The sequence below is a fragment of the Lontra canadensis genome, unplaced genomic scaffold, assembly GCF_010015895.1.
Source record: "Lontra canadensis isolate GAN:19392208 unplaced genomic scaffold, GSC_riverotter_1.0 scaffold210, whole genome shotgun sequence".
Lineage (NCBI taxonomy): Eukaryota > Metazoa > Chordata > Mammalia > Carnivora > Mustelidae > Lontra > Lontra canadensis.
Genome location: NW_022631204.1, coordinates 220,950 through 245,467, shown reverse-complemented (window position 1 = coordinate 245,467; position 24,518 = coordinate 220,950). Strand labels below are relative to the sequence as shown.

Genomic DNA, 24,518 nt, shown 5'->3' with positions numbered 1-24,518 from the left:
AAAGAGCTTTTACTAAATTCCAAAGACAGTTCATAAAGGCATGAAAAATAAAGATTCTCAGAAGAAAAATCCACTGAATTCTAGCAAAGGCCAGCGAGGAAGTGAATGTAGCTTACTGGCATTCCAACTAAATTTAGTGGTATTGTGTAACAATCTGTGTGGATATTTGTATTAAATATTTGAAAATATGTGAAAAGAGAAAGAAAGCTGAGTCTTATCTTGGTGATAATACAGTTTATAGTAAAGACAGGTGGGGGGAGAAAATTAAAGTTATAGAAGGATATGTGGCCCTACCCAGCATTCCTTCCTATTCTCCTCCACAGAACTCTTGGTTCTTATATTTAAACAGTAAAATTGCAAAAGAAGTCTCTCACTATAGTTCAAACGTTACCAAAAAAATGAAGACCAATTAGTCCTAGATACATGCTGCAAATTTGCACCTTCAATTTCCATTTAAGTTTCCTGAGACAAGATAACACCAGCATGGCTTTAGTGACTATGGACAATAAATAAAAAGGTTTACTCTGAGTGTATGCTATATTAGAAAAAGTCACCAATGCTATACACACTTACTCTCCTCTAACAAGGACCAGATTCAGGAACTTTGGATTGCAAAACTCAGTGCTGGCAATAAAGACGGATTGTATTTCTCGGGCTATTTGAAATGAGTCCACTCAAAAGCCTGAAAAACACATTAAGATACATAAAATAGACTGAAAGATACATATTACCAAATATTGTGACCAGTACCTCTCAAAATGTAAAGGTTATCAAAATAAGGAAAATCTGAGAAAGTGTCACAGCTTGGAAGAGCATTAGGAGACATGACAACTGAATGTAATGTGGTATTACTGGATGGGCTTCTAGGACAGAAAAAGGACAAGAGGCAAAAACTAAGGAAATCTGAGTGAACTATGAATTGTAGTTAATAATGTGTTGATATTGGCTCATTAAATATAACAAATAAATCCATGTAAGATGTTAATAATAGGGGAAATTGGGTACGGGGTACCTGGAAACAGTATACCATTGCTCGTTTTTTCTATAAATCTAAAACTAGCCTAAAAAAAATTAAAATAGTCCTATTTCTCAGGCTATTTGAAATGAGTCCACCAATGAAAAACACCTAATACTGAGCGCCCAGTTCATGGGCCTGAATCAAGGGTGTTTAGAGACATCAGCTATCAGCTGACAACAGGACAAGGTTTCCACACCTCCACAGTTACCTAGCTCAGAGAGCTGCAAATCCAGGTACCCCAAACCCCTTCAGAGAATTTCAATGGCAACAATGGATAATTAAGACAATTAGCAAAGCCTGTTTAACTTTCTTCATCCCAGACAACCCTACAGCTCGCAAACACACTGTGGGCAGCAGGTTTCAAAAGCAGTGAGATCGGGGCACCTGCGTAGCTTAGTTGGTTAAGTGACTGCCTTCGGCTCAGGTCATGATCCTGGAGTCCCAGGATTGAGAGTCCCCCATCGGGCTCCCTGCTCTGCGGGAGTCTGCTTCTCCTTCTGACCTCTCCCCTCTCATGTTCTCTCTCTCTCTGTCTCGTTCTCTCTCTCTCAAATACATAAATAAAATCTTTTTTTAAAAAAGGCAAAAAAAAAAAAAAAGCAGATCTCCATTTGTAAAATTCCAGTTCTGGAGGGTAGGGAGTGGGCAAGCCAGCCCAGGTAACCAGCATCCTTCATCAGCTGCCAGCCTCTCCTGAAAGAGGGGAGAGCTGGTATCAGAGCATAGGCAGCTGGGGTCATCAGGGACTCCTAGCTCAGGCACTACAATGTGCACTGTTATCTAACACTATTGTTTACACATATAAAGCACACAAATGCCAAGTCAGACTCTTGCCCTTCTCTTGCCTAAGGATTCTTTAAGCACCAAGAACCATGAATTCTATATTTATCAGCCAGGTTACGAACTCTGAAGGACAGTTTCTTAATGGAAATACTGACCACTGTTAATTAGTCAAATACAAATTTCAAGGTGAAAATCCATTCTAAATATTCATTCTTTCGTTCAAATTATAAATATCTATTGAAGAACAATTATGAGACAGATGCTGAGCTGATGGAAAAAATTAGCTCAGGAGAACACTTGGAACTGATGAAACAGTTTATATGAACATCAGATCAATAAATAGAAATGTGGATGACGTTAAATAGAATTTCATCAAGCGGAAAGCAGTCTTGATTTAACCTTGCACGCCCTCTAGTGGTCGCTGGGTTAAAATGCAAAGCTTATATAACAGCCCACAGTTTCGTCATGTTCCACATGCTGGAACTCTGACATATTTTTTTTTTTAAGATTTTATTTATTTATTTGACAGACAGAGATCACAAGTAGGCAGAGAGGCAGTCAGAGAGAGAGAGGAGGAAGCAGGCTCCCCGCAGAGCAGAGAGCCCGATGTGGGGCTCGATCCCAGGATACTGGGATCCTGTCCTGAGCCGAAGGCAGAGGCTTTAATCCAGAGCCACCCAGGCGTCCAAACTCTGACATATTGATTGCGTATTCGACTTTGTGAGCACTTGAACTTCTGACAGAAGTATGGAATTTCCTCTCTTCCTCCTTGCCTTCCTCTCTCTCTCTCCTGTTTCTGATAATTTCAAAAAACCTGGTAAGATATCGTTAATTCATTCAACAAATGTTTATTGAGGGCCTACCTTGAGAAGGAATTGACTCATCTTTCCAACTTAATAACTTTTTTTTTAAATTTTCCAAACATTTTGACATTCAATAAATCAATTGGCAGTACTATGAGGGACACTCCCCTAGATGGCTGGGGATCAATGTAATCAATGTTTCCCATTCCTCTTGCCCATCCATTCCAACTTTCATACTTGATCATTCACCCAACAAAATTTTATTGAGGGTTTACTATGTGCCAGATAGAGCTCTAGGCAGTGGAGCTATAGTAATGAACACAAGAGATAATCCCTACCTCCTCTAAAGTTTATATTCTAGTGGGAGCAGAAGACAGACATAAAATAAACAGGAAGTGAATTAAATAATTTCTTGATGATTAACAATATGGAGAACTATCAAACAGGGAAAAGGCAATGGAAAACGTTTTTGGCAGTGGGAATCTTAAAACATAGTCAGGAACCTTACTGAGACAGTGATTAATCTGCAAAGACTTGAAGGAGGTGAAGGGTCATTAGCTGGGGGAAGAGTATTTCAAGGCAGTAGGAAAAGCAAGGCAAAAGGCCTAGAGGTGGCAACACACCTGGTGGTTCAAGGGATATGATAAGTTCAGGGGCCAGAGAACAGCAAGGAAAGAAAATAGTAGTTCTACAGGGAGAAGGGGGAAAAGGGAAGAAGGTGCAGGGCTCTGTGGGCCACGGTAGGGAATCTGGCTTTTACTCTGAGTGAAACAGGGAACCCATGCAATATTTTGTTCTTTCTCCTTACCCCCAAGAGACAGTTGATCACCTCGTTCTGTCAGTTATGCCTCTAAAATCAGTCTCACGTGCTTTTCTTCCTTTCTACATCCTCTGTCACTACAGTTGTTCATACTTTTAAGATCTGTTCCCTGGGCTCTGAGCATAACAGTCTGATCTTATCAATGAGCCTGGGTAGAAGGGTCCCACTGATCTCAGATCAGGAGGTAGAGGTAAATACGCAGTCCTAGTACCAGGACCTGAAAGCAAACACCGAAGTTACATTTAAAAAGAGAATGCTGAGGTTGAGCTGGGAACATGCCTCTAATAGGATTATAAGATCCAGGTGCCTGTGGGGCTCCTCCCAACTATTTCCTGATCAACAACCTTCCAGTGAATCAGACAGTGGGCCAATCATGATGTTGCTGGAAAGCTAGTACCTCTTGCTTGTTGTAACTGGTCCTAGCCTAAGGTTGCTGAGGCTAACTGCAGGGTACCAGGTAGACAAGTGCATCTGGCAGTAGCAAAAGACGGGATGGGTGATCACGAAGTAGGAAGGGCACAAAGTTCTAAAAGTTGCTGATGTAGAAGGTCTATGGGTAGAAGACTACATTTCATTTCAAAGGTTTCTAAGTAAGAGCCTTTCAAGTTTTGTCATGGGCAGATATGGCTGTGTCAAAAAGAAATCAGCTAACTGGTGTCTCACCGCTGGATGATCCAGTTAGTTTAAGTGCTGTACTACTCAACAGCTGATGCTTTTTCTCTGTGCCAGACGTTATTCTGTGCACTTTACACACATTACTTCTTGTAACACAACTGCTTTGTGAGGGAGGTACTATTATTATCTCCATTTCACAGGTGGGGCAGTCAAGGGCCAGACAGCTTAATTAAGCAAGCTGTTCAAGGTCACATAGAAGGTGGCAGTGCTGAGACTCAAACCCAGGCAGGGTGACTTCAGAGTCGCTGCTCTTAACCTCTGTGCCATGTTGTAGGGTGAAGGCTAATTGAACGTGTCCTTGGGTAGTCCATACTTCGGTGGCTATACTGGGTATTGACCAGGGTCAGAGTTGTCAGTGGTTCTAGGGGAACAGTAGGTGGAAACCAGTAACGACATGAAGGGAAGAGGTCTGGATAGAGGGTTGTGGTGAGTTAGAAGTGAATTCTGAGGAGGACGTTAGGCCAGGGGGCCAACTATATTATGTGTTGGAGGTATAGCAGGAATGCTGGCCCCCCACCCCACCAGACTTGGTTAATCCATATGGCCTGGTTCATCCATGTGTCTGCTAGTAGTGGTATGGTGGAGAGGTAAATGTGCAGCAGGAGGATTTTGCACGGCGTTCTCCAAAACTAGCGTATGAACTGGGGGCTGTTGTTGGGAAGCAGATGGCCACAGAGCCTATGACAGTGGAAGACATTTTAGATGCACGGGCAGCAAGTGTGAATTGAGGTACCAGGGAGATGGTGTAAGAGACCCGTGCTATTAAGAAGGTGTTACTGATGTGGGAGGATGAAAGATCTGCACAGAAGTTCACTGGGACAATGTCTCAAGAGCCTGAAGTTTACCTTGGTCTGTTTGTTTATTTATTTATTTATTTATTTTTAAAATTTTTTTATTTTTATTTTTAAAAATTTTTTTATTATTAACATATAAACCTTGGTCTGTTTTTGCCTCAACTGTAGTCCTTATAGAGGTAAACTAGTGGTTAGGTCAGAGTGGGGCAAATAGAGAAAACTTTAGATCTGTTTAAACTGTGCTGTGTATCAGAATCACCTTGAGAGATGCTGGTGAAAAAATGAGTATTCTTGCACTCCGCTCCTGGAGGGTCTGATTCAGGAACCTTCATTTTAGGATTAAGATGCAGATGGTCTGCAGATCGCAGTATGAAATAAAATCCATGATATTATAATATGCAAAGTTTGAACAGGCTGTGTTGGCCTTTTGGAGTGGTACCCATGAGCACAGGTGAAGCCTGATCCTAACATGAGGCCCCTTGGAACCACATAAACCTCTAGGCTTCCCCAGAATGGGCTTGGATCTTTACGTTCCACACATGCATCTGCCTGTGGTAAATGGCTGTGACATTCTCAGCCTGGAATCCCATTGATATTCTGAATTCTGAAATAGGATGGGTACTCTGGGAGGGGTCTGTTTCATCTGGTATGGGCTGAGTTTACACGTCTGCTCTAGCTGGCTACTCTGGGATACAATGCTTTGAGCTCATGATCACATAATGCCTGTCCTTCTTAAAGGACATGTCTCCTTGTCTTCAAAGTGGCCTTGATCACTAAGAGCTCTCATTCCCACTTGGGTAAGTGACCTTGGTTAGGGCCAGCTTCCTGGAAATGTGGGTGCAGGGGCAGAGATCAAAGTACCCAGGTCCTCCTGCAATAGGACAACAATTCCAACCCATCACCACCCCTTCCACACCCCTGCACCTGGATGCTGAAGGCATTAGGTACAGGCCACAGCTGGGGGTAGAAGGCCTTCAGCACTGGAAGGTCATTTTTGTGTCTGGGGACCATATTCCTTTCTCTTAAGGGTAATGGGAGAGTGAAGATGCAGAGGCAGTAGATGAACTGCTGGTGGTATCAAGGGATTGCTGATGTCTTCAATCATCCCAGGGGGCTTCACTTCAGAGAGGCTTACATCTTACCCAGCACTATGCAAACTCTGTGCAGAAACACCACTTTCACACTTTGGGGCTTAGCCCGGAGACAGCGCTACTGTAACCATTCCACTACCATATAGCTCAGAGATCCTGTGATGTCACATGAAATAAATAATCAAACTATTGCCCAGATAAATAACTATACTATGAGGTGCTGTATGATCTCATTTGCTGGAAGAAGGCAGGAGCACCACCTAGGAATTTTTCACACGTTACCTTTCTTGAACTACATGAGGATTTTGGTGCCCCTAAGGTGCAGATAGCTCTGTGAATGCCAGAACCTTCTGGAACTACATTAGGAGGTCCCAGGTTAGCGGAAAGGATTTTGAATAGTGATAACAATGAGGATGGAATAATCTTGACAAGAAGTATTCCCTGCATTTTATTTTCAGAAAGAGTCTCAAGGCCAATGCAGAAGAAATGGAGGATCTGATGAAACCTGCTGCAAGCTGCTGTCCCAAGTTTTTATTTTATAGAAGGCCTTGGTTTTAGACTGAGAACATCCGCTCCTTTGGTAGTAAGAAAAGTCCGGGGGCTAGCGGCACTAGTGCACAATTTGCCAACGAGGGGCAGTCTCTCTGTCTCTTAGTAGAGAGTATCTTCATTTGCCTTATGGGTCTGGGTTGGACCTAGTAGTGTAAAGGGTTGGTTGAACAGGGAATTCTATGTGATGTTTGGGAGGGTAGGGGTATAGGGAATATGGGTGGCAAAACTCTGACAGAGTAAAGGTCATGGGTCCTAAAGGCAATAGTGACTAGTCCAGTCTCAGCCAGGAGCAGCTACGGGACAAAGGGGAAGTGTAAGCACAGGGGGTGATAAATGATACCAGGGCTGACTTCAGCTGGATAGGTAGTAGGAACTTTTCCGGACCTTTTCTAAGAGGCTACCTAGGACCCCCTGAGCCTAACCCAGTCTATATATTAGTGACTTTTATCAAATACTATGTGCCGGGCTCTTTGCTAAGCTCTGTATTACGAGTATTAGATTTAACCCTTATAACCCTATAAGGTAGATATTTTATTCTCTCCACTTTTTGAATGAGGACACTGAAGCACAGAGGTTTTATAGCTAATAACTGATGAAGCTGGGATTCCCTGGGCAACACTGAACCACTGTGATTTATGTTGGAAGCACAGGAACACATCTCATCCCCCTAGAGGCTAGGGGTGGGGATACCATAGGGACAAAGCATGTCTTGGCTGCTTTCTACTTTGCTGCCTGGCTGGGAAGTCTTCTGATGGAAGGGCTGGTGCCTTATAGGCTGGACATGTATTGAAAGAATGATCTGGGCTACTGTGGTAAAGGCTTGTCTGTTTTTTCTTGTCATGTGTCTGTTCTGTAGGTTCCAGCACTGAGTGGGTATAAAGAGAATCTGGGCCTCCATTTTCATGTAGTTATCTGTTTGTCAAGGCTGGAGGGTGGGCAGTGCAGACACAGGATGGGGGCTGGCTGCTCAGTTAACAAGTTGTAGTGTTCATACAGCCCTTTGGGGAACTGGATCTGTAATGCAATTAATTCACTGTCACTCACTTTATATCCATGTAAGGAACTGGAGCTCTTGATAATACAGCTCTAGTAGCTTTGATCTAGCTTACAGGTGGATAATGACTAATAGCTAGAGGTCTAGTTCTACACTCTTCCTGGAGAGCCTGCCAAAGCACAAGGCCATTTTACGCTTCTACCATTTTCTGCCCCCAGGTAGAAGTAGCAGAAACCAGCAACATTTGAGGACATACCTCTCCTTCTCTAGCAGGGAAGCAGGACGGAGGGGGCCCAGATGGCACAGATCCTGCATTGCCAGGTGGTAGGTAGAAATGTTAGGGGAGGAGAGGGCAAATAACAGAACCGTGGGAGGAAGAAGTGCATGGCTGAGCTAGATATGTAGGTCTTAAATGGATTATCGGAATGAGATAAAAGAAAACCCTGGGAGCTGAAATGCAGAGCCAAACAGGTAAGACACATGAGAAGAGGCAAGAAGGGGGAAGAGTCAGTCAAAGAGGACAAATCAGGTATCTCTTGGCAAATGCTGGAGGTTAGGAGTCACTGTTCTGTGTTGGGTTTTAGTATCTCCTCGCACATGTTTACATGGATAGGGTGAGTCCTGTTTAAGGGATTCTGGCTGGGGCAAGATGACTTCCTAAGAGACTGACTACAAAAAGCAGAATCAAAGGATTCAAAGCAGCCTGTGAACAAGTGATAGAAGAGGGCAAGGGCATTTTTTAGAGAAAGTAGAGGTCATCAGCAAGTGCTTCCTCAGTTCACTAGTACGCAACCCACACACTCATCTGTTACACCCTCCATTTCCTTTGCTCTGGCTTTAGAAGCGTTGGTTCTCCTCCTCCCAAAGCCACTCACCCCATCTTCTCCTGCCTCCTTTGAGACTTTGCTCCATTGCTTATCCTTCTCATATTTCTAAGATTTCCCTTTCAGCCCATAAATGCTCTTAAATCTTTACGAACAAATCCAACAACCACCCTCAAGCCTTACTTTCCCTTGGCCATTGGCCTCCTCTTTCAGTTCTTTCCCAAACTTTTGGACCATTTATGTTCCTTTCCTGCCCATTTCCTTAATTCCTACTCAAGCCTCAACAGTTTACATGCCCCTCACTCTCCAGGTAGTTATCTTACCAAAATCATTATTGATTACATTACTTGCCAAATATGACTGACACTCTCTAGTACCTCTCTGGATTGACCCCTCCCTAGTGTGTGACACTACTGAGAGCTCTTTTCTTCCTGAAACTCTTCTGCCCCTCAGGGGAGTCCATGGTCCCTTTCTATTCTGGTTATCTGGCTAGCCCCGACTGTTGCTTGGCTGAATTCACTGGGGCCTCTTCTTGTACTCGCCCATTACAAGCTGGTGTTTCCTGGGGCTCTAGGCTCTACTTTCTTTTTCTAACTCTCTGCCTTTTCCCTCAGTAATTCTTTCCATTGCCATGGTTTGCAACATGCCTTTAGATACTGGCAACACATCTGTCTCTACTTCTAGCTTCCACTCCCATCTCCAAGTCTGAGTACCTGGTTTCCCTGGGTATTACCTCTGCTGCACACCAACTCCTCCTGTTGATTTACTGAGGTATACAAGGGTTAAGCACACAGGGTGATGAGTCAGACCGCCCCGGGTTTGAATTCCAACACCGTCACTTACCAAGCTTGAGTCAAGTTGTTTAACCTCTCTGTACTTCCAGGTGTAAAAGAGAGACAATAACAATATCCACTTCTTCATTCCAGCATATACGAGAAATAGGAGAATCTCTGAGAACAATGTGTGTAAGGCAGCATCTAGCACAGAGCTCAACACATGCTGGCTACTGTTACCAAGTCCTGTCTTGTTTGGGACTCTGCTCAAAACTAGCCAGGAACTTGAGCGATCTTCCTCATCTTTTCTCTCCACCCGTATCTACTAATCACTGATACTCAATTTTCTCTCTTAAAGCTGTCTCGAGTCAGCCTTCACCATTCCCCATCCCCCAATCTCACTGCTCTGCCTTAGTTCAGGTCCTCATCACTTGTCACTGGGACTGATGGTACCCTATTCAGTCTCCCCACCTCCAGTCTACACCTCCATCAATCTGTCCTCTAGGACCATGGTCAGAGTTAAGTTTTCTAAAACACACATCTAACCATGTTACTTCTTCATTGATTTTGTAGCAGCCTCCTCTATTTCCTACCACAGAATTTCTCAAAGCGTGCACAGCAGAATCACTCCTGGAGTTTCAAAGTTCAGGTTCTGACACTCTACTCCAGACCTACCTGATCAAGATCCCTAAGACAGAACTAGATAGCTGCATCTGTAAGTTTGGCGATTCAGATATACGTGAAGCCTTTCATGACCCATTTCCTACTTTTCTTCCTCATCTTCTGCCGTTATCCACTTTGTACTTCAGCCCTCCAGCAAGAGTGGGCCACAGGTCGTCCCCCAAATCCACCAAGCTGCTTTATTTACACTAACTGATTTCTCTATTGACATCCTCCCCCCTCCCACTCCCCACCAGTTTATCTGCTGACTTGCTAGACTCTCATCCCTAAAATGCAAATCTGATCATGTTACCTCCTCCTGGCTAAAACTTCCTTCAGTGATTTCTCATGGTCAAAAGCCAGGGTTCTTAACCAGGGATCCATCCATTCATACACGGGCTTTAAGAGTCTTATGCTTTCTGAAGTTACAAGGAAAATTTTGCATATGTACACTTTTCTAGGGACAGTATACATAGCTTTCATCAGATTTTCAGAAGGTCTGTGACTGAAACAGGTCAAGAACCACTGATCTGAAGGATCAAGTTCCAACTTTCTAGCTTGGCATATAAGGACCCTTTACACCTCCCCCATCTTACTTCCAGTCACTTACCTACAGGAGTTCCAGCTTTAATTACAGACTTGGAAGTTCCCTCAGCTTTCATGCCTCCCCTGCACATGCTGTTTCTGGACTAACCCTCAAGTTATCTACACGGCCAGTAGATGGTGCAGCCTGGATTTGCACCAGAGTCTTACTTCAGAGTTCACAGTTATTCCACTCTACAGTGACTTGTCATTTTCCACTGTGGCCTAGTACACACAAATAAATACACATACACTGAACAAGTTTCGTGAAATCCACCTTGATTTCAAAAGATGCTGGTTTCAGCCCACTGAATTGATACGAGGTTCTATTAAGGAGCTGCAACTCTCAGTTTGAAAAACACTGCACTAGACCTTTGCTGATACAGGAAGTTCTTACTACTGAGAATTTATTATCTTAGTCCCAGAAGCATCAAGGTTTTGAAGTTTCCTAGGGATGCAAAAGCTGTCAATAGCATGAAAGTACTTGTTAATGAATCAACCACTTTTGTCAGTCCCCATTCAAACAAGCTACTCCTCTAAACCCTAGCACCTATTCCTCCCCATCTATTCGATAGCTTTGTCTTTCTTGGATACATCAGTGAGCAATTCACTGAAAATCTATTACAAAGTGAAATTACAAATCTTACAAAAGGATGCAAGATACCATGAAGTCAACACACAAAACTGGCAAGGACCAGTTTACAATTGAAGAGGAGAAATATAAATAAGGATAAGAATAAGGATTTAAAAAGTGGTTCGAAAGAGAGCGATTTGAATGCCAAATGACTAAGGAGAAGCCCTCAGAAAAAACTGAAAAAGCCCTTGAACATTTTGACAAAATCAACCTTCTTAATGATCGTGCTATAAAAATCTCACAGAAAGTTAAATGTACCATCTTGAAATATCATGCAGTTTTGTTAGAGAAATCAGGCCCAAACAAAAACAATCAATCCTTGATATATTCTTTGAAGAATTACATAGCATTCAATTTTATTAAAAGAGACAAAATAAACATATTTTGATAGTGTTTTAGTCATTCCAGTTAGTATGCTAATCAAGTCCTGCCCTGTTATATACTCAAAAATTTTTGTCCCCCTTTCAAATAGATTCACTTGGTGGTCTTCTGCCTGGTACCAACTGCCCTCAAATAATAAGAACTTCCCGTGTAATCCTTTGTTCCCTCATCACCTGACATACAGCAGGAGCTTAATAAAAGTTTGTTAAGTGAATAACTCCAGGATGGCCTTCTCCTCCCTATCTAGTCTCAGTTTCCCCTGATCCAATCAGCATATTGCCACCTTCTCTACAATTCTTCAGTAAATCCCCACTGGCCCCAGAAAAAAAGTCCAACTCCTCAGCATGCTGACAAATCCTTAATCTGCTTTTGCTCTATTTGCTCTCACATCCTGGCCACATTTAACTCTTGTAATTCTCTATAACTAATTCACCGTAACTACTTGTAATTCTCTCATACCTCCCACTGCCATGCTTTTTATTATTCCCTCTGTTTGGAATTCTCTATCCCCACTGAAGGGAAGGCAAACTCCTTCTCCTCCTTCTGTACACTCCACTACCTTGCACCGAATTGTAGCATACACTGACCATATTGTGTCTGTATTGTAACCACTTCCCACCTTGTTCCAAGGTGTTTTTACTATAAAACGTTCTACTGATAAAACTAATATACGTTAGAGAAAATACATGAAAAATATAGGAAACAGAAGAAAGATGTGTGTGTGTGTATATATATATACCTCTTTATCTCTCACAGCATCATCATCTTCACAAAGTCACTGGTATCATTTTGTTGTATTTCCTTCTAAGAGTTTTTCATAAGCATCTATTTTTTACATGACTAAATGGAGTGAATGTGCAATGTTGTAGCTACCTGCCCTTTAAAAACAAAGCCAACATTACAAAATAGGCATTTTTTTGGTTACATAGTCGTCCTAATTATCACTTGTTAATGGTTACATAATAGCCTATCAAGTGAGTATCTTACAGCATACTATGTAAACATTCTGAACATTCTGCTGTTGTTGAATATTTAGGTCTCTCTCTTTCCCCCACCCCTCCACTTTTTTTGGCTATTATAATTAAGAGAGAAATTACCATCTTCATACACACAGTTTTCCAATATTTTTGGATTGGTTTATTTCCTTAGAATAGATTACCGAGAGTAATAGATATATGAGTTGAGAATCTTTCTTCTTTCAGCTCAAATTTGGGAGGAGACAAATACATACAGGTGTATATTATGTTTCAATCTCCCTTCCTGTAATTTTAGTAACGCTAAATATTTACTCATGTTTATTTACTATTTGTTTCCTCTTTGGTGAATTGTTCCTGTCTTTTGTCCACTTATCTAAATTTCAGTGTTCTAAAAAAATCAATTAAAAGAAAGATTTTATTATTTTTGGGCGGGAGAGATGTGAGATGGAGGGAGGGAGAGAGGGAGAGAGAGAGAGTGAGGAGAGAGAGAGAGAGAGAGAGAGAGAATCCCAAGCAGGCTCCATGCTCAGCACAGAGCCCGATGTGGGGCTAGATCCCACAACCCTAAGATTACGACCTGAGCAGAAATCAAGAGTTGGAAGCTTAACTGACTAAGCCATCCAGGTGCCCCTAGAATAAAGATTTTAACCCTTTGTAGTATTAACGATTTTTTTTCCCTCTTCTTGTCTTGGTAATATTTTAGCTGTAAAAGTAATAAAATCTCATTACAGAAATTTTGCAAACTACAGAAACACAGTTTTAAAAAAGTCATCAATAATTCTGTCACCCTGACATAGCCACTATCATTATTCCCACTGCTTTTTTTTTTTAAATATGTGTGTGTTCTACAAAGTTGTAGTTGTGGTGTGCATACAATTTTAAAACCTGCCTTTTCATTAACACAAGTCTTTTTCTGAAATGCCTTATACAGTCTTCACAATAATCATTTAAAGTAATATATAATATTCTATGGAGCAGATTGACCAATTCCTTACTACTACATATTCATTTTATTTCTAATATTTCTGTTTCACAAAGAACACTGATAAGCACTTCCATGCAAATAGTTTTTTACCATATTTTGACTGTCTTCTCAGGAGTAGGATTAAAGGGCACTGATCCTATCCCTAAAGTAGACAGAGGGCACTAATATACCTTAGCTACCAAGTTACTTTCTTAAGAGGTTGAAACAAACCATGCTCTTACTAGCCAACTGAGTACCATGTTTTTCAATTCTGGCTTAAAAAGGGGCCACCTAGTTTAAATTTGCATTTCTTTGACCAGTAGCAATGAACACTGCCCCAGGTTTTCCCATGGTACTTAAACACCTTTGTAAATTTTCTCTTCATGTTCTTTGCCCATACTTCTTTTTATACATCATACCACAGGAGTGCCTTAGGAAATACAAACACACTTTGTCATATTTATGTCAAATATGCATTTTTAGTCTGTATTTAGATTTTGTGTTTTAAATGGCCACAAAACTTTTAAAAGTGATTTTGGTTTTAAAATTTTATGCAGCTAAATTTGTTGAGCTTTCCCTTTGGGAGATTTTTTTTTCCTATTACTTCCTAAGTGTAAAAAAACTATTCTCCTTGAGAAGCTTGATAAATATCCATTCATTCTAGTTTTTTTAATAATTTGCTTTTTTACATTGAACTGTTCAATCTAGCTGCCACTTATTTTAGTTTATTATAGGAGATGAGGGTATAAATGCTACCAGCTGTCACAACATCATTTACTGGATAATCCTTTCCACTCCCATCTACTTGCAAAGCATCTTTTACAATAGACTGAATTCTTATATATAACAGTCTCTTTGGGGAGTGTAGTATAATATCATCTGTCTCATCTTATACCAGCAGTACTGGTGTTTTCCTTATTCTAGTTTTGTATGTTTAATATCTAATAGTAGTCACTCATCACTCTTCTTTTAAGGAATTTCTTTGAAAATCATTGTTCTTTAGTTTCCAAATGCAATTATTTGCTGTCTTACCTCTAAGATACAAATTTTGTGAAGGCTGGATTGGTTCATTTCCTTAGAATAGACAAGAACAATATTACAGGGTCATACAGGTAGGAATATTTTCCCCACTCTTTCAACACCTTTTCCCAAAGTTTTCAAAAAGAATGTACCAATTTCACTGTAATTATGCCAGCATGAGGATATTTTGAAGACTTTTTTTTTCAACATTGGTAAGGGAGAAAGATACCATGCCTCAATTTTTATCTCTCTGCTTATTAGTGATGATAAACATGTGCTTGACATAAAGTAGGTGCTTAATCAGTGCATGTTGAATGGCTAAATGGCATGTATGAATCTATACATGTATTTGGGGATGGCAACGTTTAAACAAATATTGCGCTTATGATAGATAATGCTGGCTAGATGTCGGTTCATGGGCTCAATACTTGTGGTCCCCCTGCAGAGACGTTCTAGAGGTGCCAAGAACCCCCTAGAATTTGGACCTGAATTGGGGAAAGCCCTAGAAACTCTCTGTAATTTATATCCACCACAGTGTCTGTTTCCAGGTAGGATCAGCTGAAAACTGTCTGAAACAGTTAAGATAATACCTACCTACATGCAGCCCAGAAGCAGCCATGATTGGCTCTAGATAGATAGAGTATGCTTCATTTCAAAGCAAAACAGTGAGAAGAAGTGGCAGGTATCTGGGTAGTCCACTGGAAACTGACCCAGGCCCTTGCAGGCCTTAAGCAGGGAATTTAAGTATAGAAGATCCTCCAGTGCCCCACGCAGAAAGCAGGTCTGATTAACAGGATCAGGCATTTTCCATGAAAGCACACTGCCTTTCTTCTCAACTGGCTAAGTGCAAAAGGGAATAGAAATCCTTGGTTCAGAGAGGCTTGGTTTTTTTTTTTTAACCCCCTCCCCCGCCTTTCATCTGTAGTTTAAAGGCGAGAAGGTTATTTACTTATTTATTTTTGTCCTAGGGATCACTGTCTTTATTTTGAAATTTTTTAATGGAGCAAGAGCTAACAAAGGTAGGTAGTTTCTCTTTGTTTCTAAGGCCACATAAAACTCATTATTAAACACTGGTTCTCTCTGCTCTATCACCTCAGTAGTAGATTCTAGTAGTAAACTTTCTCAAGGACTTCCTTGGTCATGAAAGCTTTCGATTTGATGAAAAGAATTCCATGTTCTTATCTTACCCTCCATATGCTGAAACTGTGCTCAGGGTTTTAGTCTGAGAAAGAAAGCACCATTTTATCTGGACTCAAGAGCACCAAGGATGATCAAGCTCATGGCCAACAGTATGAACAACTGGCGTGTGAAAGATGTATCATCAGTTACTACGGCCATCGCTTCATTTCACTCACACAGCCCATAGAGCAATTCAGAGTTTTAAAAATTCTTCTCCTCCAGTCTGTATTAAGTACTACTCACATAGCAAGCAAGCCTATCAAGCAAGATGACAAATGCCGTCCCCACAGTCCTTGTCACACACAGGATGGAGCTGTTTGAAATGTCAACATGAAACTCCAAAAGGACTTCTCTAGCTCCAAGTAGCACCTGAGAACCGCTGTTTCAGAAGCCCTTTCTCCTGAGTGACACTTAATTCTCTCAGTCAGTTGCCACTTGCCTTGGAGATGGCAGCAAAAGCTTCCTTCTTGATTTGTCAGCCTTTTATTTTAAATCTATTCTCATCAGTTTCCCACCTATTTGGAAATCTGTTTGCCACCTCTTTCAAGGACCAGCTCTAAAATGCACCTCTCCCAAGACTTCCACGATTAATTTCTGCATAGCGCTAAAATCTCAGCTCATATACATATTCGGTTGGTACCCAAACTGATGTTGTTCCCTAATTATTCTAGTTCTGTGAGTGTCTCTAAAGCATAAGTCCCTTGAAGACAGGGTAATTTCCAAAAAGCTGGGAAAGGAACGTACAGACTGTCTAGTTAGATCCTTCACCCCTGCCCATTTTCCTGATGAAGAAACTGAGTCCCAGAGAGGTTAATCTTTCCAAGTCAGTTAGCCAAGTCTGCAGAAAAACTAGGCACGGGGCCCAGGTATCCTGACTTTCAATAGAGTGCTTTCCACTATATTGTGTCACCTTCTTCTGCTCCACTTGTATCTCCTCAGAATGCCTCGTAAAGTGCTCTATTTGTACACAGATCTCTCAGTGAATGCCCAGACAATAAGCAGAAGAGTTTACATAACTGAGAAACTGACTCAAGGAAAGAGGCAGAAAGCAGAAAGGTCATTTTCTTACTTCTTTGCATGATGCCACCCTCCGGACCAGTTAATTGCTACTTTGCACATTCCATCAATCAGGCATTGGGCAGCTGTGATAGTGGCCCCTCCTACAGCTGCTGCGTAGTCAAATATTCCTTCAGTGGCTGGGCAGTCATAACCTTCGGGCAAACATCAGAAGAGCTTGTTAGGGATGAAGTGGAGAAAGAAGAGGTGTGATACTGTGATTTACATAATAAGAAATACCCCTAGGTGATCTTCATCCCCCATGTCTGACACCCAGCTCCTCAAACTGTGGGAATTTCCTAAGTGAGGAGAGCAGTAAAGTTGTCTCTGTTGTATTAATGAGGTGACTTGTGGATCACACTTCAGGATCAGGGTGGGGGTGAGCAGTGGGGCGAACCAGGTGATTGGAGGTTGGAATTACCAGTTCTACCCCCTGACCTCCTCCTGTGAGAGGAAGGGGCTGGAGATTCAATGACCCATGGGCCAAAGGTTCAATCAGTCATGCCTATGTAATGAAGCCTCCATAGAAACTCAAAAGGCTGGCTGGGAGAGGTTCTGGTTTGGTGAGCGTGGAGATGTGGGGGGGAGGGTGATGCCTGGAGAGTGCGTGGAAGCTCCACACCTTTGGTTATCCCTTGCCCTATGCATCTTTTCCATCTGGCAGTTCTGAGTTATATCCTTTTACCATGAACCAGTAGTCTAGTGAGTAAATGGGTTCCCTGAGTTCTGCGCCCTGCCCTAGCAAATTCAACCCAAAAGAGGATGTTTGTGGGAACCTTCAGATTTATAGCCAGTCAGTCAGAAGCACAGGTAACAAGCTGGGCTTGTGACTGGCATGTGAAGTGCCGAGCAGTCTTGTGGGAGGGAGCCTTTAACCTGTGGGACCTGATGCTATTGCCAGGTAGACAGTGTCAGAATTGAGTCAAATTGTAGGCCACCCAGCTGGTGTCCTGAGCATTGCAGGTGGTGTGGGAGGAAAGCCCCACCTCCACACATTGGAACTGGGTTTAGAACCCTACTGGGAGTAGTAGTTTGAGGTGCAAAAACAACATATATTACCAAAAAGCTTCTGTGCTAACATCAGCTTCCAAATGAGAGATAAACATCTCCAATGTTTGGCAAAGAATTTTTTGAAGTGTTGGAACTAGAAAAGCTAAACCTTCAAGATTAGCTAGTCACATCCTACAGATGGAGAAACTGAGTCCCGAGAGGTGGTATGTCTTCTCTATGGTCACACAGAGCCAGGCCTGGGACCCATGTCCCTTGACTCACCCATTTCCCAGACCAGGGATCTACTAAACCATGGTGTTTCTCTAGACTAGCCTATCGGCCACCTACAGTTTTTTTTAAAAAATACAACTGTTCAACCTCAAGCAGGGTTGAAAACTTAGCTGGAACATAAATATGTACTCAAGTTAAAATATAAGGTCATGGGACAGTTACATCAGCATACATGCAGCCAGACCCAATCTGGGCACTACTATTAGGGCTTCGGCAACTAAAAGATCTTCCCCCATCTGACCCACCATTCAGTTTTGCTCAGTTCGTATGGTTTGCTCCGTAAGTGAGATATGTGTATCTAAACTAAGAGATTAAGATGGTGGTTAAAACATTAGCTCTTAATTAACAAATATGAAAGACCATCATGCAATCATAAAAAGAGTGGTTACAATTTACAGATGGAGGTCATCTACCTCCCGTCATTACCCGGCAATGACTTTACCTAGCCCATATTCTATGGAGTCTGGATGATCGTCATCTCCTTCTTGGCTGACCTTCTGGAGATGCTGCAGATAGGCATCAGTGTGGAAGGTGGCCATCTCCTCCATGGAAGCTACTTTGGGCTTAACTATCCTAATAATAACAGAGAACAAAGAGAGGTGAGTGACTCAGACCCAGAGTATGCCAGAAACTGGAAGCAGGAGCCAGCAGTCTGAGCAGAAAATACAACTCCCAGCTTCCAGTTCCAGTGGGCTGAAATAATGAACACCTTCTGTTCTCCTACTGCACCATCTAGTCCTCACTTCCTCACATCTATATAATGATTCCATTAATAAGGGGTGAGGGGGCAGATCTTCCCCCTGAGTTTATAGGTAGGTAAAAAAAAAAGTGAGTAATTATATTCAAGTTAAACAGATACTGGACCAACTTCACTCTGTGAAGTTACAACTTGCATGACAAACTAGTAGGTGGAGATATTCTCATTTGAGTCAGTTCCTAATTGGTACATATAATCCTTTCAGCTATATTTTTACTTTATTATTTTTTTACTTGTTTTTTTAAAGAGGGAGGGAGAAAGGGGAGAGGCAGGGGGAGGGACAAAGGGAGAGGGAGAGAGAGAATCTTAAGCAGGCTCCAGGCCCAGTATGGAGCCCAACATGGGGCTTGATCTCACAACCCTAAGATTATGACCTGAGCCAAAATCAAGACTTAACTCTATATTTTAACTTTAGTAGGCAACTGTATTTTCATGAATTTTGAATTTGGAGCCAGAGAACTGGGCACCTCTTTTTAACTCTGTACTTAACAGCTTCTCATCTATAAAGTAGGGAGATCTAATGGGACATATGTGAAGATTAAATGATAACATGAAAACGCTTTATGGATAACTATCATTAATATTAAAAGATAAAATGTGGCAACTCAAAACATAAAAGTTTCTCTACGTGGTGTGCCACATCTACCTCTGAGAGGAAAAAGAGAAGGGGCAAACTGGTTGGAACTGGGCTTCACTCAGAAGCTTTCAATCAACTCCTCACAACAAGTGACAAATAGAAGTGACCGAAAGAGGGGCACCTGGGTGGCAGCTGAACATCTAACTCTTGGTTTTGGCTCAGGTCATGATCTCAGCGTCGTGAGATGAAACCCTGGGTCAGCCTCTGTGATCAATGGGGAGTCTGTTTGAGATTCTCTCTTTCCCTCTGCCCCTCCCACCACTCTCTCTTCTTTTCTCTCAAATAAATGAAAAAATCTTTAAAAGAAAAGAAGCGAGTGAAAGAATACAGGGTGACTTTAAGCTTACAGCAGGACTTATCACGTCTAACCTCTAGCTGTCTACTCCCCATTTTCTCTCCTTGACTCTGCCATTGCCACTCAAAGGGTAGTTTATGGACCAGCAGCAGCAGCAGCACCTAGAAGCTAATTAGATATGCAGAACTTCAGCCCCCCCACCCCGCCGCCGATTTCCTGAATCAGTATTTAACAAGGTGATTCATAAGTACATTCAAGTTGGAAGAGCAATGATCTAAGTCACAGGGAGGTAGCAATGTGGTGGTTTTTTATGTTTGCTGAATGGGAACTCAGCCATGAGTTTTTCATGAATTAATATGATCATAGAGGCTACTAGTATCACAAAGCAGGTCAGAAAAATCCTGTAGCTCAGTCTCGAAAAAATCATGTATAGGGTCAAGAGCCAAGGATTCCTGCTTCTCCTTCAAGAAAATATGCCTACATCCTCAGAGGTGACAAATCTGCACATTAAAATATAAATGCTACAGTTTCTTGGACCATGTTTCCCAGCCCTAATAGGTATCTTTTCTAGCATCCTTCCTCTTGTTTAACAAATATGGAAAGCCTCTCTGCTTAATAGCAAGGGAATGGGACAGTTTTGCTTTGCACTGACTTCTTGTTTGTCTTAAAGTAACTTTTGAAAAGTTAAATAACTGTGGGATGCCTGAGTGGCTCAGTCGGTTAAGTGTCTGCTTTGGCTCAGGTCATGATCCCAGGGTCCTGGGATCGAGTCCCACATTGGGTTCCTTGCTCAGGGGAGAGTCTGCTTCTCCCTCTCTCTCTGCCTGCCTCTTCCCCCTGTTTGTGCTCTTTCTCTCTCTCTCTCTCTCTTGCAAGTAAATAAACAAATAAAATATTTTTTAGAAGAAAAGTTAAATAAATGGAAGGCATGTAGTTCTTATGTCTAACACACATATGGGTTAAAAGAATATGGTACTCCATAAATGATTTTGTTAATAATAAGAATAAAATTTAAAAGCCTATTACACAAACTTCTGGGAGATAAATGAAGCATACCACACAAGCCCGTGCAGACACTCACCTATTTGGCCAGACATGTCACAAATAATCCTACAAGACAGGGTTATGATATTTACTCTTATAAAGATTAACAGCAAGCTCATTTTTTTTTAAAAGAAGCACTTAACTCTGAGTTAAGCACTTAAAAGAAGCACTTAACTCAGAACTCTTAGCTGAGTTCTGGTCTGGTTGCAGTTTCTCTTTAGTCTTGATTTGTCTCCAGGCTTACTGCTAATAATTTGGTGGTGGTGATGGGGTGTCTAAAAGTCTGAAGTTGAACACACACCCTCACATCTGGCTTGGAAACAAATACACACAAACCCCAGAACACCTCCTAGACAAACATCTATTCCCCCCCTTCATCAGATGGGTTTTAGTGTCCTAATGTATTCTCCTCAAAATCTCCACAGAGCACCTATCCCTAAAATACTCTCCCTTCCAGCAACAAAGTCTTATTTCTAATGGATCTTAACTACTTCAGGCATTTTTCTTCAGGTCTTCCTAATTCTTCAAGAAGTTTCACTAGGTTACAGATAGATTACAAACACTGATTACAAAAAAATTGAAAAAAAAAAAAAGACTATTCTCCTAATTTGCTCCACTGTGAAGTAGGACATTAAGGCTAGAACACTTAGGTTCAGGGCTCTGTTCATGAAAGACGACTTACCTCATTTGCTTATGCAGTGCATATGCTTCAATCAAAGAATGTACCATGCTGGCCTAAAAACATCAACAAAAAAGAAAAAAATAAGCAAGAAAAAAAGGCAGAATACAAGTCTCTTAAATGTTTAATTCAGAGAAATACCACCGACTTCATCATCCTGAACAAAGAAACTAACTTTTAACGCCCCTCTTTTTACTTAACAGTTACAATGCACTTTAGACAAATTGCTAAGGCGAAAGCTACCCGGCCTTACGGAGGTAGGGGAACATTTCTCTCCTGCAGCGTCTTCCCCACTTCAGGGATCCCTTGTAGTAGAGACACCAACCCCTCAGTGCCATCCCCTCCCCCGCACTCCTACCTCAACCGATGCATTGAACGCCCCGCAGATAAATGCTGCGCTCTCAGAAACTACAAGGGAACACTTCCCCCATCACCTGGTGCAGCTGCCCAAATTTCTGCTGATTTTCCCCAGCCCAATCCTCAACCCCTTCCTAATGCCTCCGGTCCAAAGGCCCCCACCCCCACCCCAAAAGCCCACGGTCTTTTTCCCCCACCTCTCTTACCCGTTTGGGGACTTTGGCCAGGGAGTCGCACATGCTGACATACTCGGGACTGTAGATGTAAACTGGAGGCAGCGACTGCCCACTGTCTGCCGGTTCCTCCGGCTCCTCCATCTTCCAGTTGCAGCCGTTCCGGAGCCGCCGTCTGGATCCGGCTTTTTTCGGACTCAACCCGGGCTCCGGTTCCTGCTCCTCTAAACGGCCGCAGCGGTGCTCCCTGGTCAACATTCCCTCCTATTCGCGCTGTCGCCAGAGACACTGTCCCAGCTCCCCATCCAATTGAAGGAATGCATGGGCCTTCCCAGGCCAGAACCTCTTCATTTAGTGACCACGGCTCAAAAACGGGAGGCCGGCAAATATAAAAGCCCAAATAGCAGCCAATTAGGATCAATTTTTTATGGCACAAATAAGCACGGTCAAAACTAACCATCCTTGTTGCCCTACGGGGCCATTTGAGATGAGGTCAGACCAGCTTTAGAGCATGCTGGGAGATGTAGTTTCGAGGGGTTCGGGTAGCGGAAGAGCCGGGGCTAATTACTAAAATAGCCGCGAATGTGTGTTAGCGCTTAAAAAAAGAAAAGAAAAAAAAAAAAAAGCAGGCTTAACTCTTTACGCAACGTTTCAATCTGCAAATACAGCCATATAAATATTTAAAAACGACACAGTTTGACCACCAGGAGCCCAATATCACCGAGCTACATTAGACAGGCTTTTGGGTGTGTGTGGTGGTGGTGGGGGACTAATTAATGGCGCAAAGGGTTGGGAAAGTTTGCACAGTAAATTCTGTACCACAACTTTAGTTTATTCCTTTTCATCATTAATCCATGTCCATGTAGGAGTTAACAATATCAATAATTTACTCTGGCAAAGCCTAGAGTACTTTCCTAAGAGGCTGGCCAGTACTCTGGAAATTGCTTTATAGATTTTAATCAAGTAATGATGTCAAATTACTCTTTGAAAATTCATGTGGAGTAAGGGGATAAGCAGATACTTTCACTGACGTTTGGGAACTGCAGCTCCCCTTCCCTCCCTCCTTTTGCTTCTGTAACTATACAAGGGTTACTTACATATTTTAGGTTTAGTGTGAGGGTCTACATTAACAATATCCTGAAGCAGTTCTAGAATTATCATCAGTATTTCTGCATTCCTGGCAGCCCCTATGATATGATGCAAGCTGGCCAATGCTCAAGCCTCCACCTCTCACATTAACCTAGGAACACCCCTCAGACAATCCAATATCCTTACCTCCTTTAAAATCTAGCTTGCCTTTTTGACTCTTTAAACACTTATAAAGCATTGTAATATGCACTTGGATATTTTATCTCATTTCATTTTGCAAAAGATGAAATCCTATGAAGGATGTTGTAATATGCCCATTTTACAGAGGCAGTTTAGAGAGAAAAAATAATTGTTCAACATCACACACTTACTAAGCAGAAAAGCAGGAATTCAAAACCAGGTCTGCCTGACACTGAAGCCTTTGAACATTCCCTTTACTATGTAAACTTCATTCCTCCAGGATGACTTTGTGTTAAATTTAACTTTGCTCAACCCTCTATTTAGTATTCCCTGAATACTTAGCATTCTGGAAATATTCTCCCCCCTGTGATGTGTTCTTTAACTTATGCTTCTTTTATATATTCCCATAGCAACTAGTTCAAAGTTCTGTGATCATTCAGTCATTCATCAAACATTTATCTGCATCAGCTAAATGTACACTACAGCTAAGGATTAAATTCTCAAGAAGAATTACAATCTGATCTCTGCTCTCAGGGAATATGCATTCTTGTAGAGATGAGAGAAATACACAAGAAACTGTATGCAATGCAGCAGAGTCAGATAATGAATATAGGATGCTTAGATTATTTAATAAATAAACATTGAGTATTTAATAAATGGCAACTAGGATTCCTACTCAGTGGCATTTGAGATGGTCTTAGTGCGTGGATAGGATTTTACTTGGTGGGGATGAGAGCCAGGGGAGGACACACTGACTAGAAACCACACACGCATAAGCAAAAACAACAAGGAGACCATTTCTAGTCAAGTGAAGGGACTGGATCATGAAGTGTTTTGAATGCTGGACTAAAGAGAATAGACTTCATTCTGTGGAAAATGAGGAGACATTTAAACAGAAACCTTAAAAAAGAAAGATTTCTACAGCAGTGGCAGGTAGGAAAGATTAGTTATTGAAAGACTAGAGGCAGTCAGAGTGTTCCAGTGGTCCACATAAAAAGTAATGGATGGTTCAAACTAGGGTATGGGCCACAGGAACAGAGAAGCAACTACCCGCTCCCCCCCACCCCCCATCCTGGATTGTCATCTCTCACATGGACTTTCTGCAGTATCTAACAGGTTTCTACTTGTACTCTTGCAGAACTACAATCCAGTCTTTTTGCAGCCACCAGAATGAACTTGGGGGAAAAAAAGTAAATCAGATCTTGTCACTTTTTAAAGCCTCCCCTACCTCGTGATGACAATCTTTTGAGCCAGGAAGAAGAATGTAACTTTTGGGAGTGCCTGTTTGTGGAAGTTAGGAGGAGAAAAAGATGCCAGAAAGGAGACAAAAAAGAAATAGTTGGTTGAGAACAAGTGTAGTACAGTTTCACAGAAATCGAGGGATGATGTGGGTTATAAGAAGGGAGAAGTAGTAAAAACGTCATTGCCATTAGGAGCTCACTGATG

General features: G+C 41.9%; 1 protein-coding gene across 8 annotated transcripts in view; it reads right to left on the bottom strand.

Annotated features, from left to right (window-relative positions):
• The window catches only part of HDAC8 (histone deacetylase 8), a 217,041-nt gene extending 194,637 nt beyond the window's left edge, over positions 1–22,404 (bottom strand). The window contains exons 1-5 of one of the 8 annotated variants that reach the window (XM_032848853.1): positions 21,837–22,393; positions 21,277–21,329; positions 18,304–18,434; positions 16,594–16,735; positions 367–682 (exon numbers count right to left, since the gene is read on the bottom strand). In XM_032848853.1, the coding sequence (XP_032704744.1) occupies positions 619–682; positions 16,594–16,735; positions 18,304–18,434; positions 21,277–21,329; positions 21,837–22,061 (615 nt within the window). In that variant the 5' untranslated portion in view covers positions 22,062–22,393 and the 3' untranslated portion in view covers positions 367–618. Of the gene's footprint in view, positions 1–366; positions 683–14,988; positions 15,186–16,593; positions 16,736–18,303; positions 18,435–21,276; positions 21,330–21,836 lie in introns of those variants that run through there. The other 7 variants (XM_032848852.1, XM_032848851.1, XM_032848854.1 and 4 more) reach the window with 7 other exon arrangements.
• Positions 22,405–24,518: the final 2,114 nt, after the last annotated feature.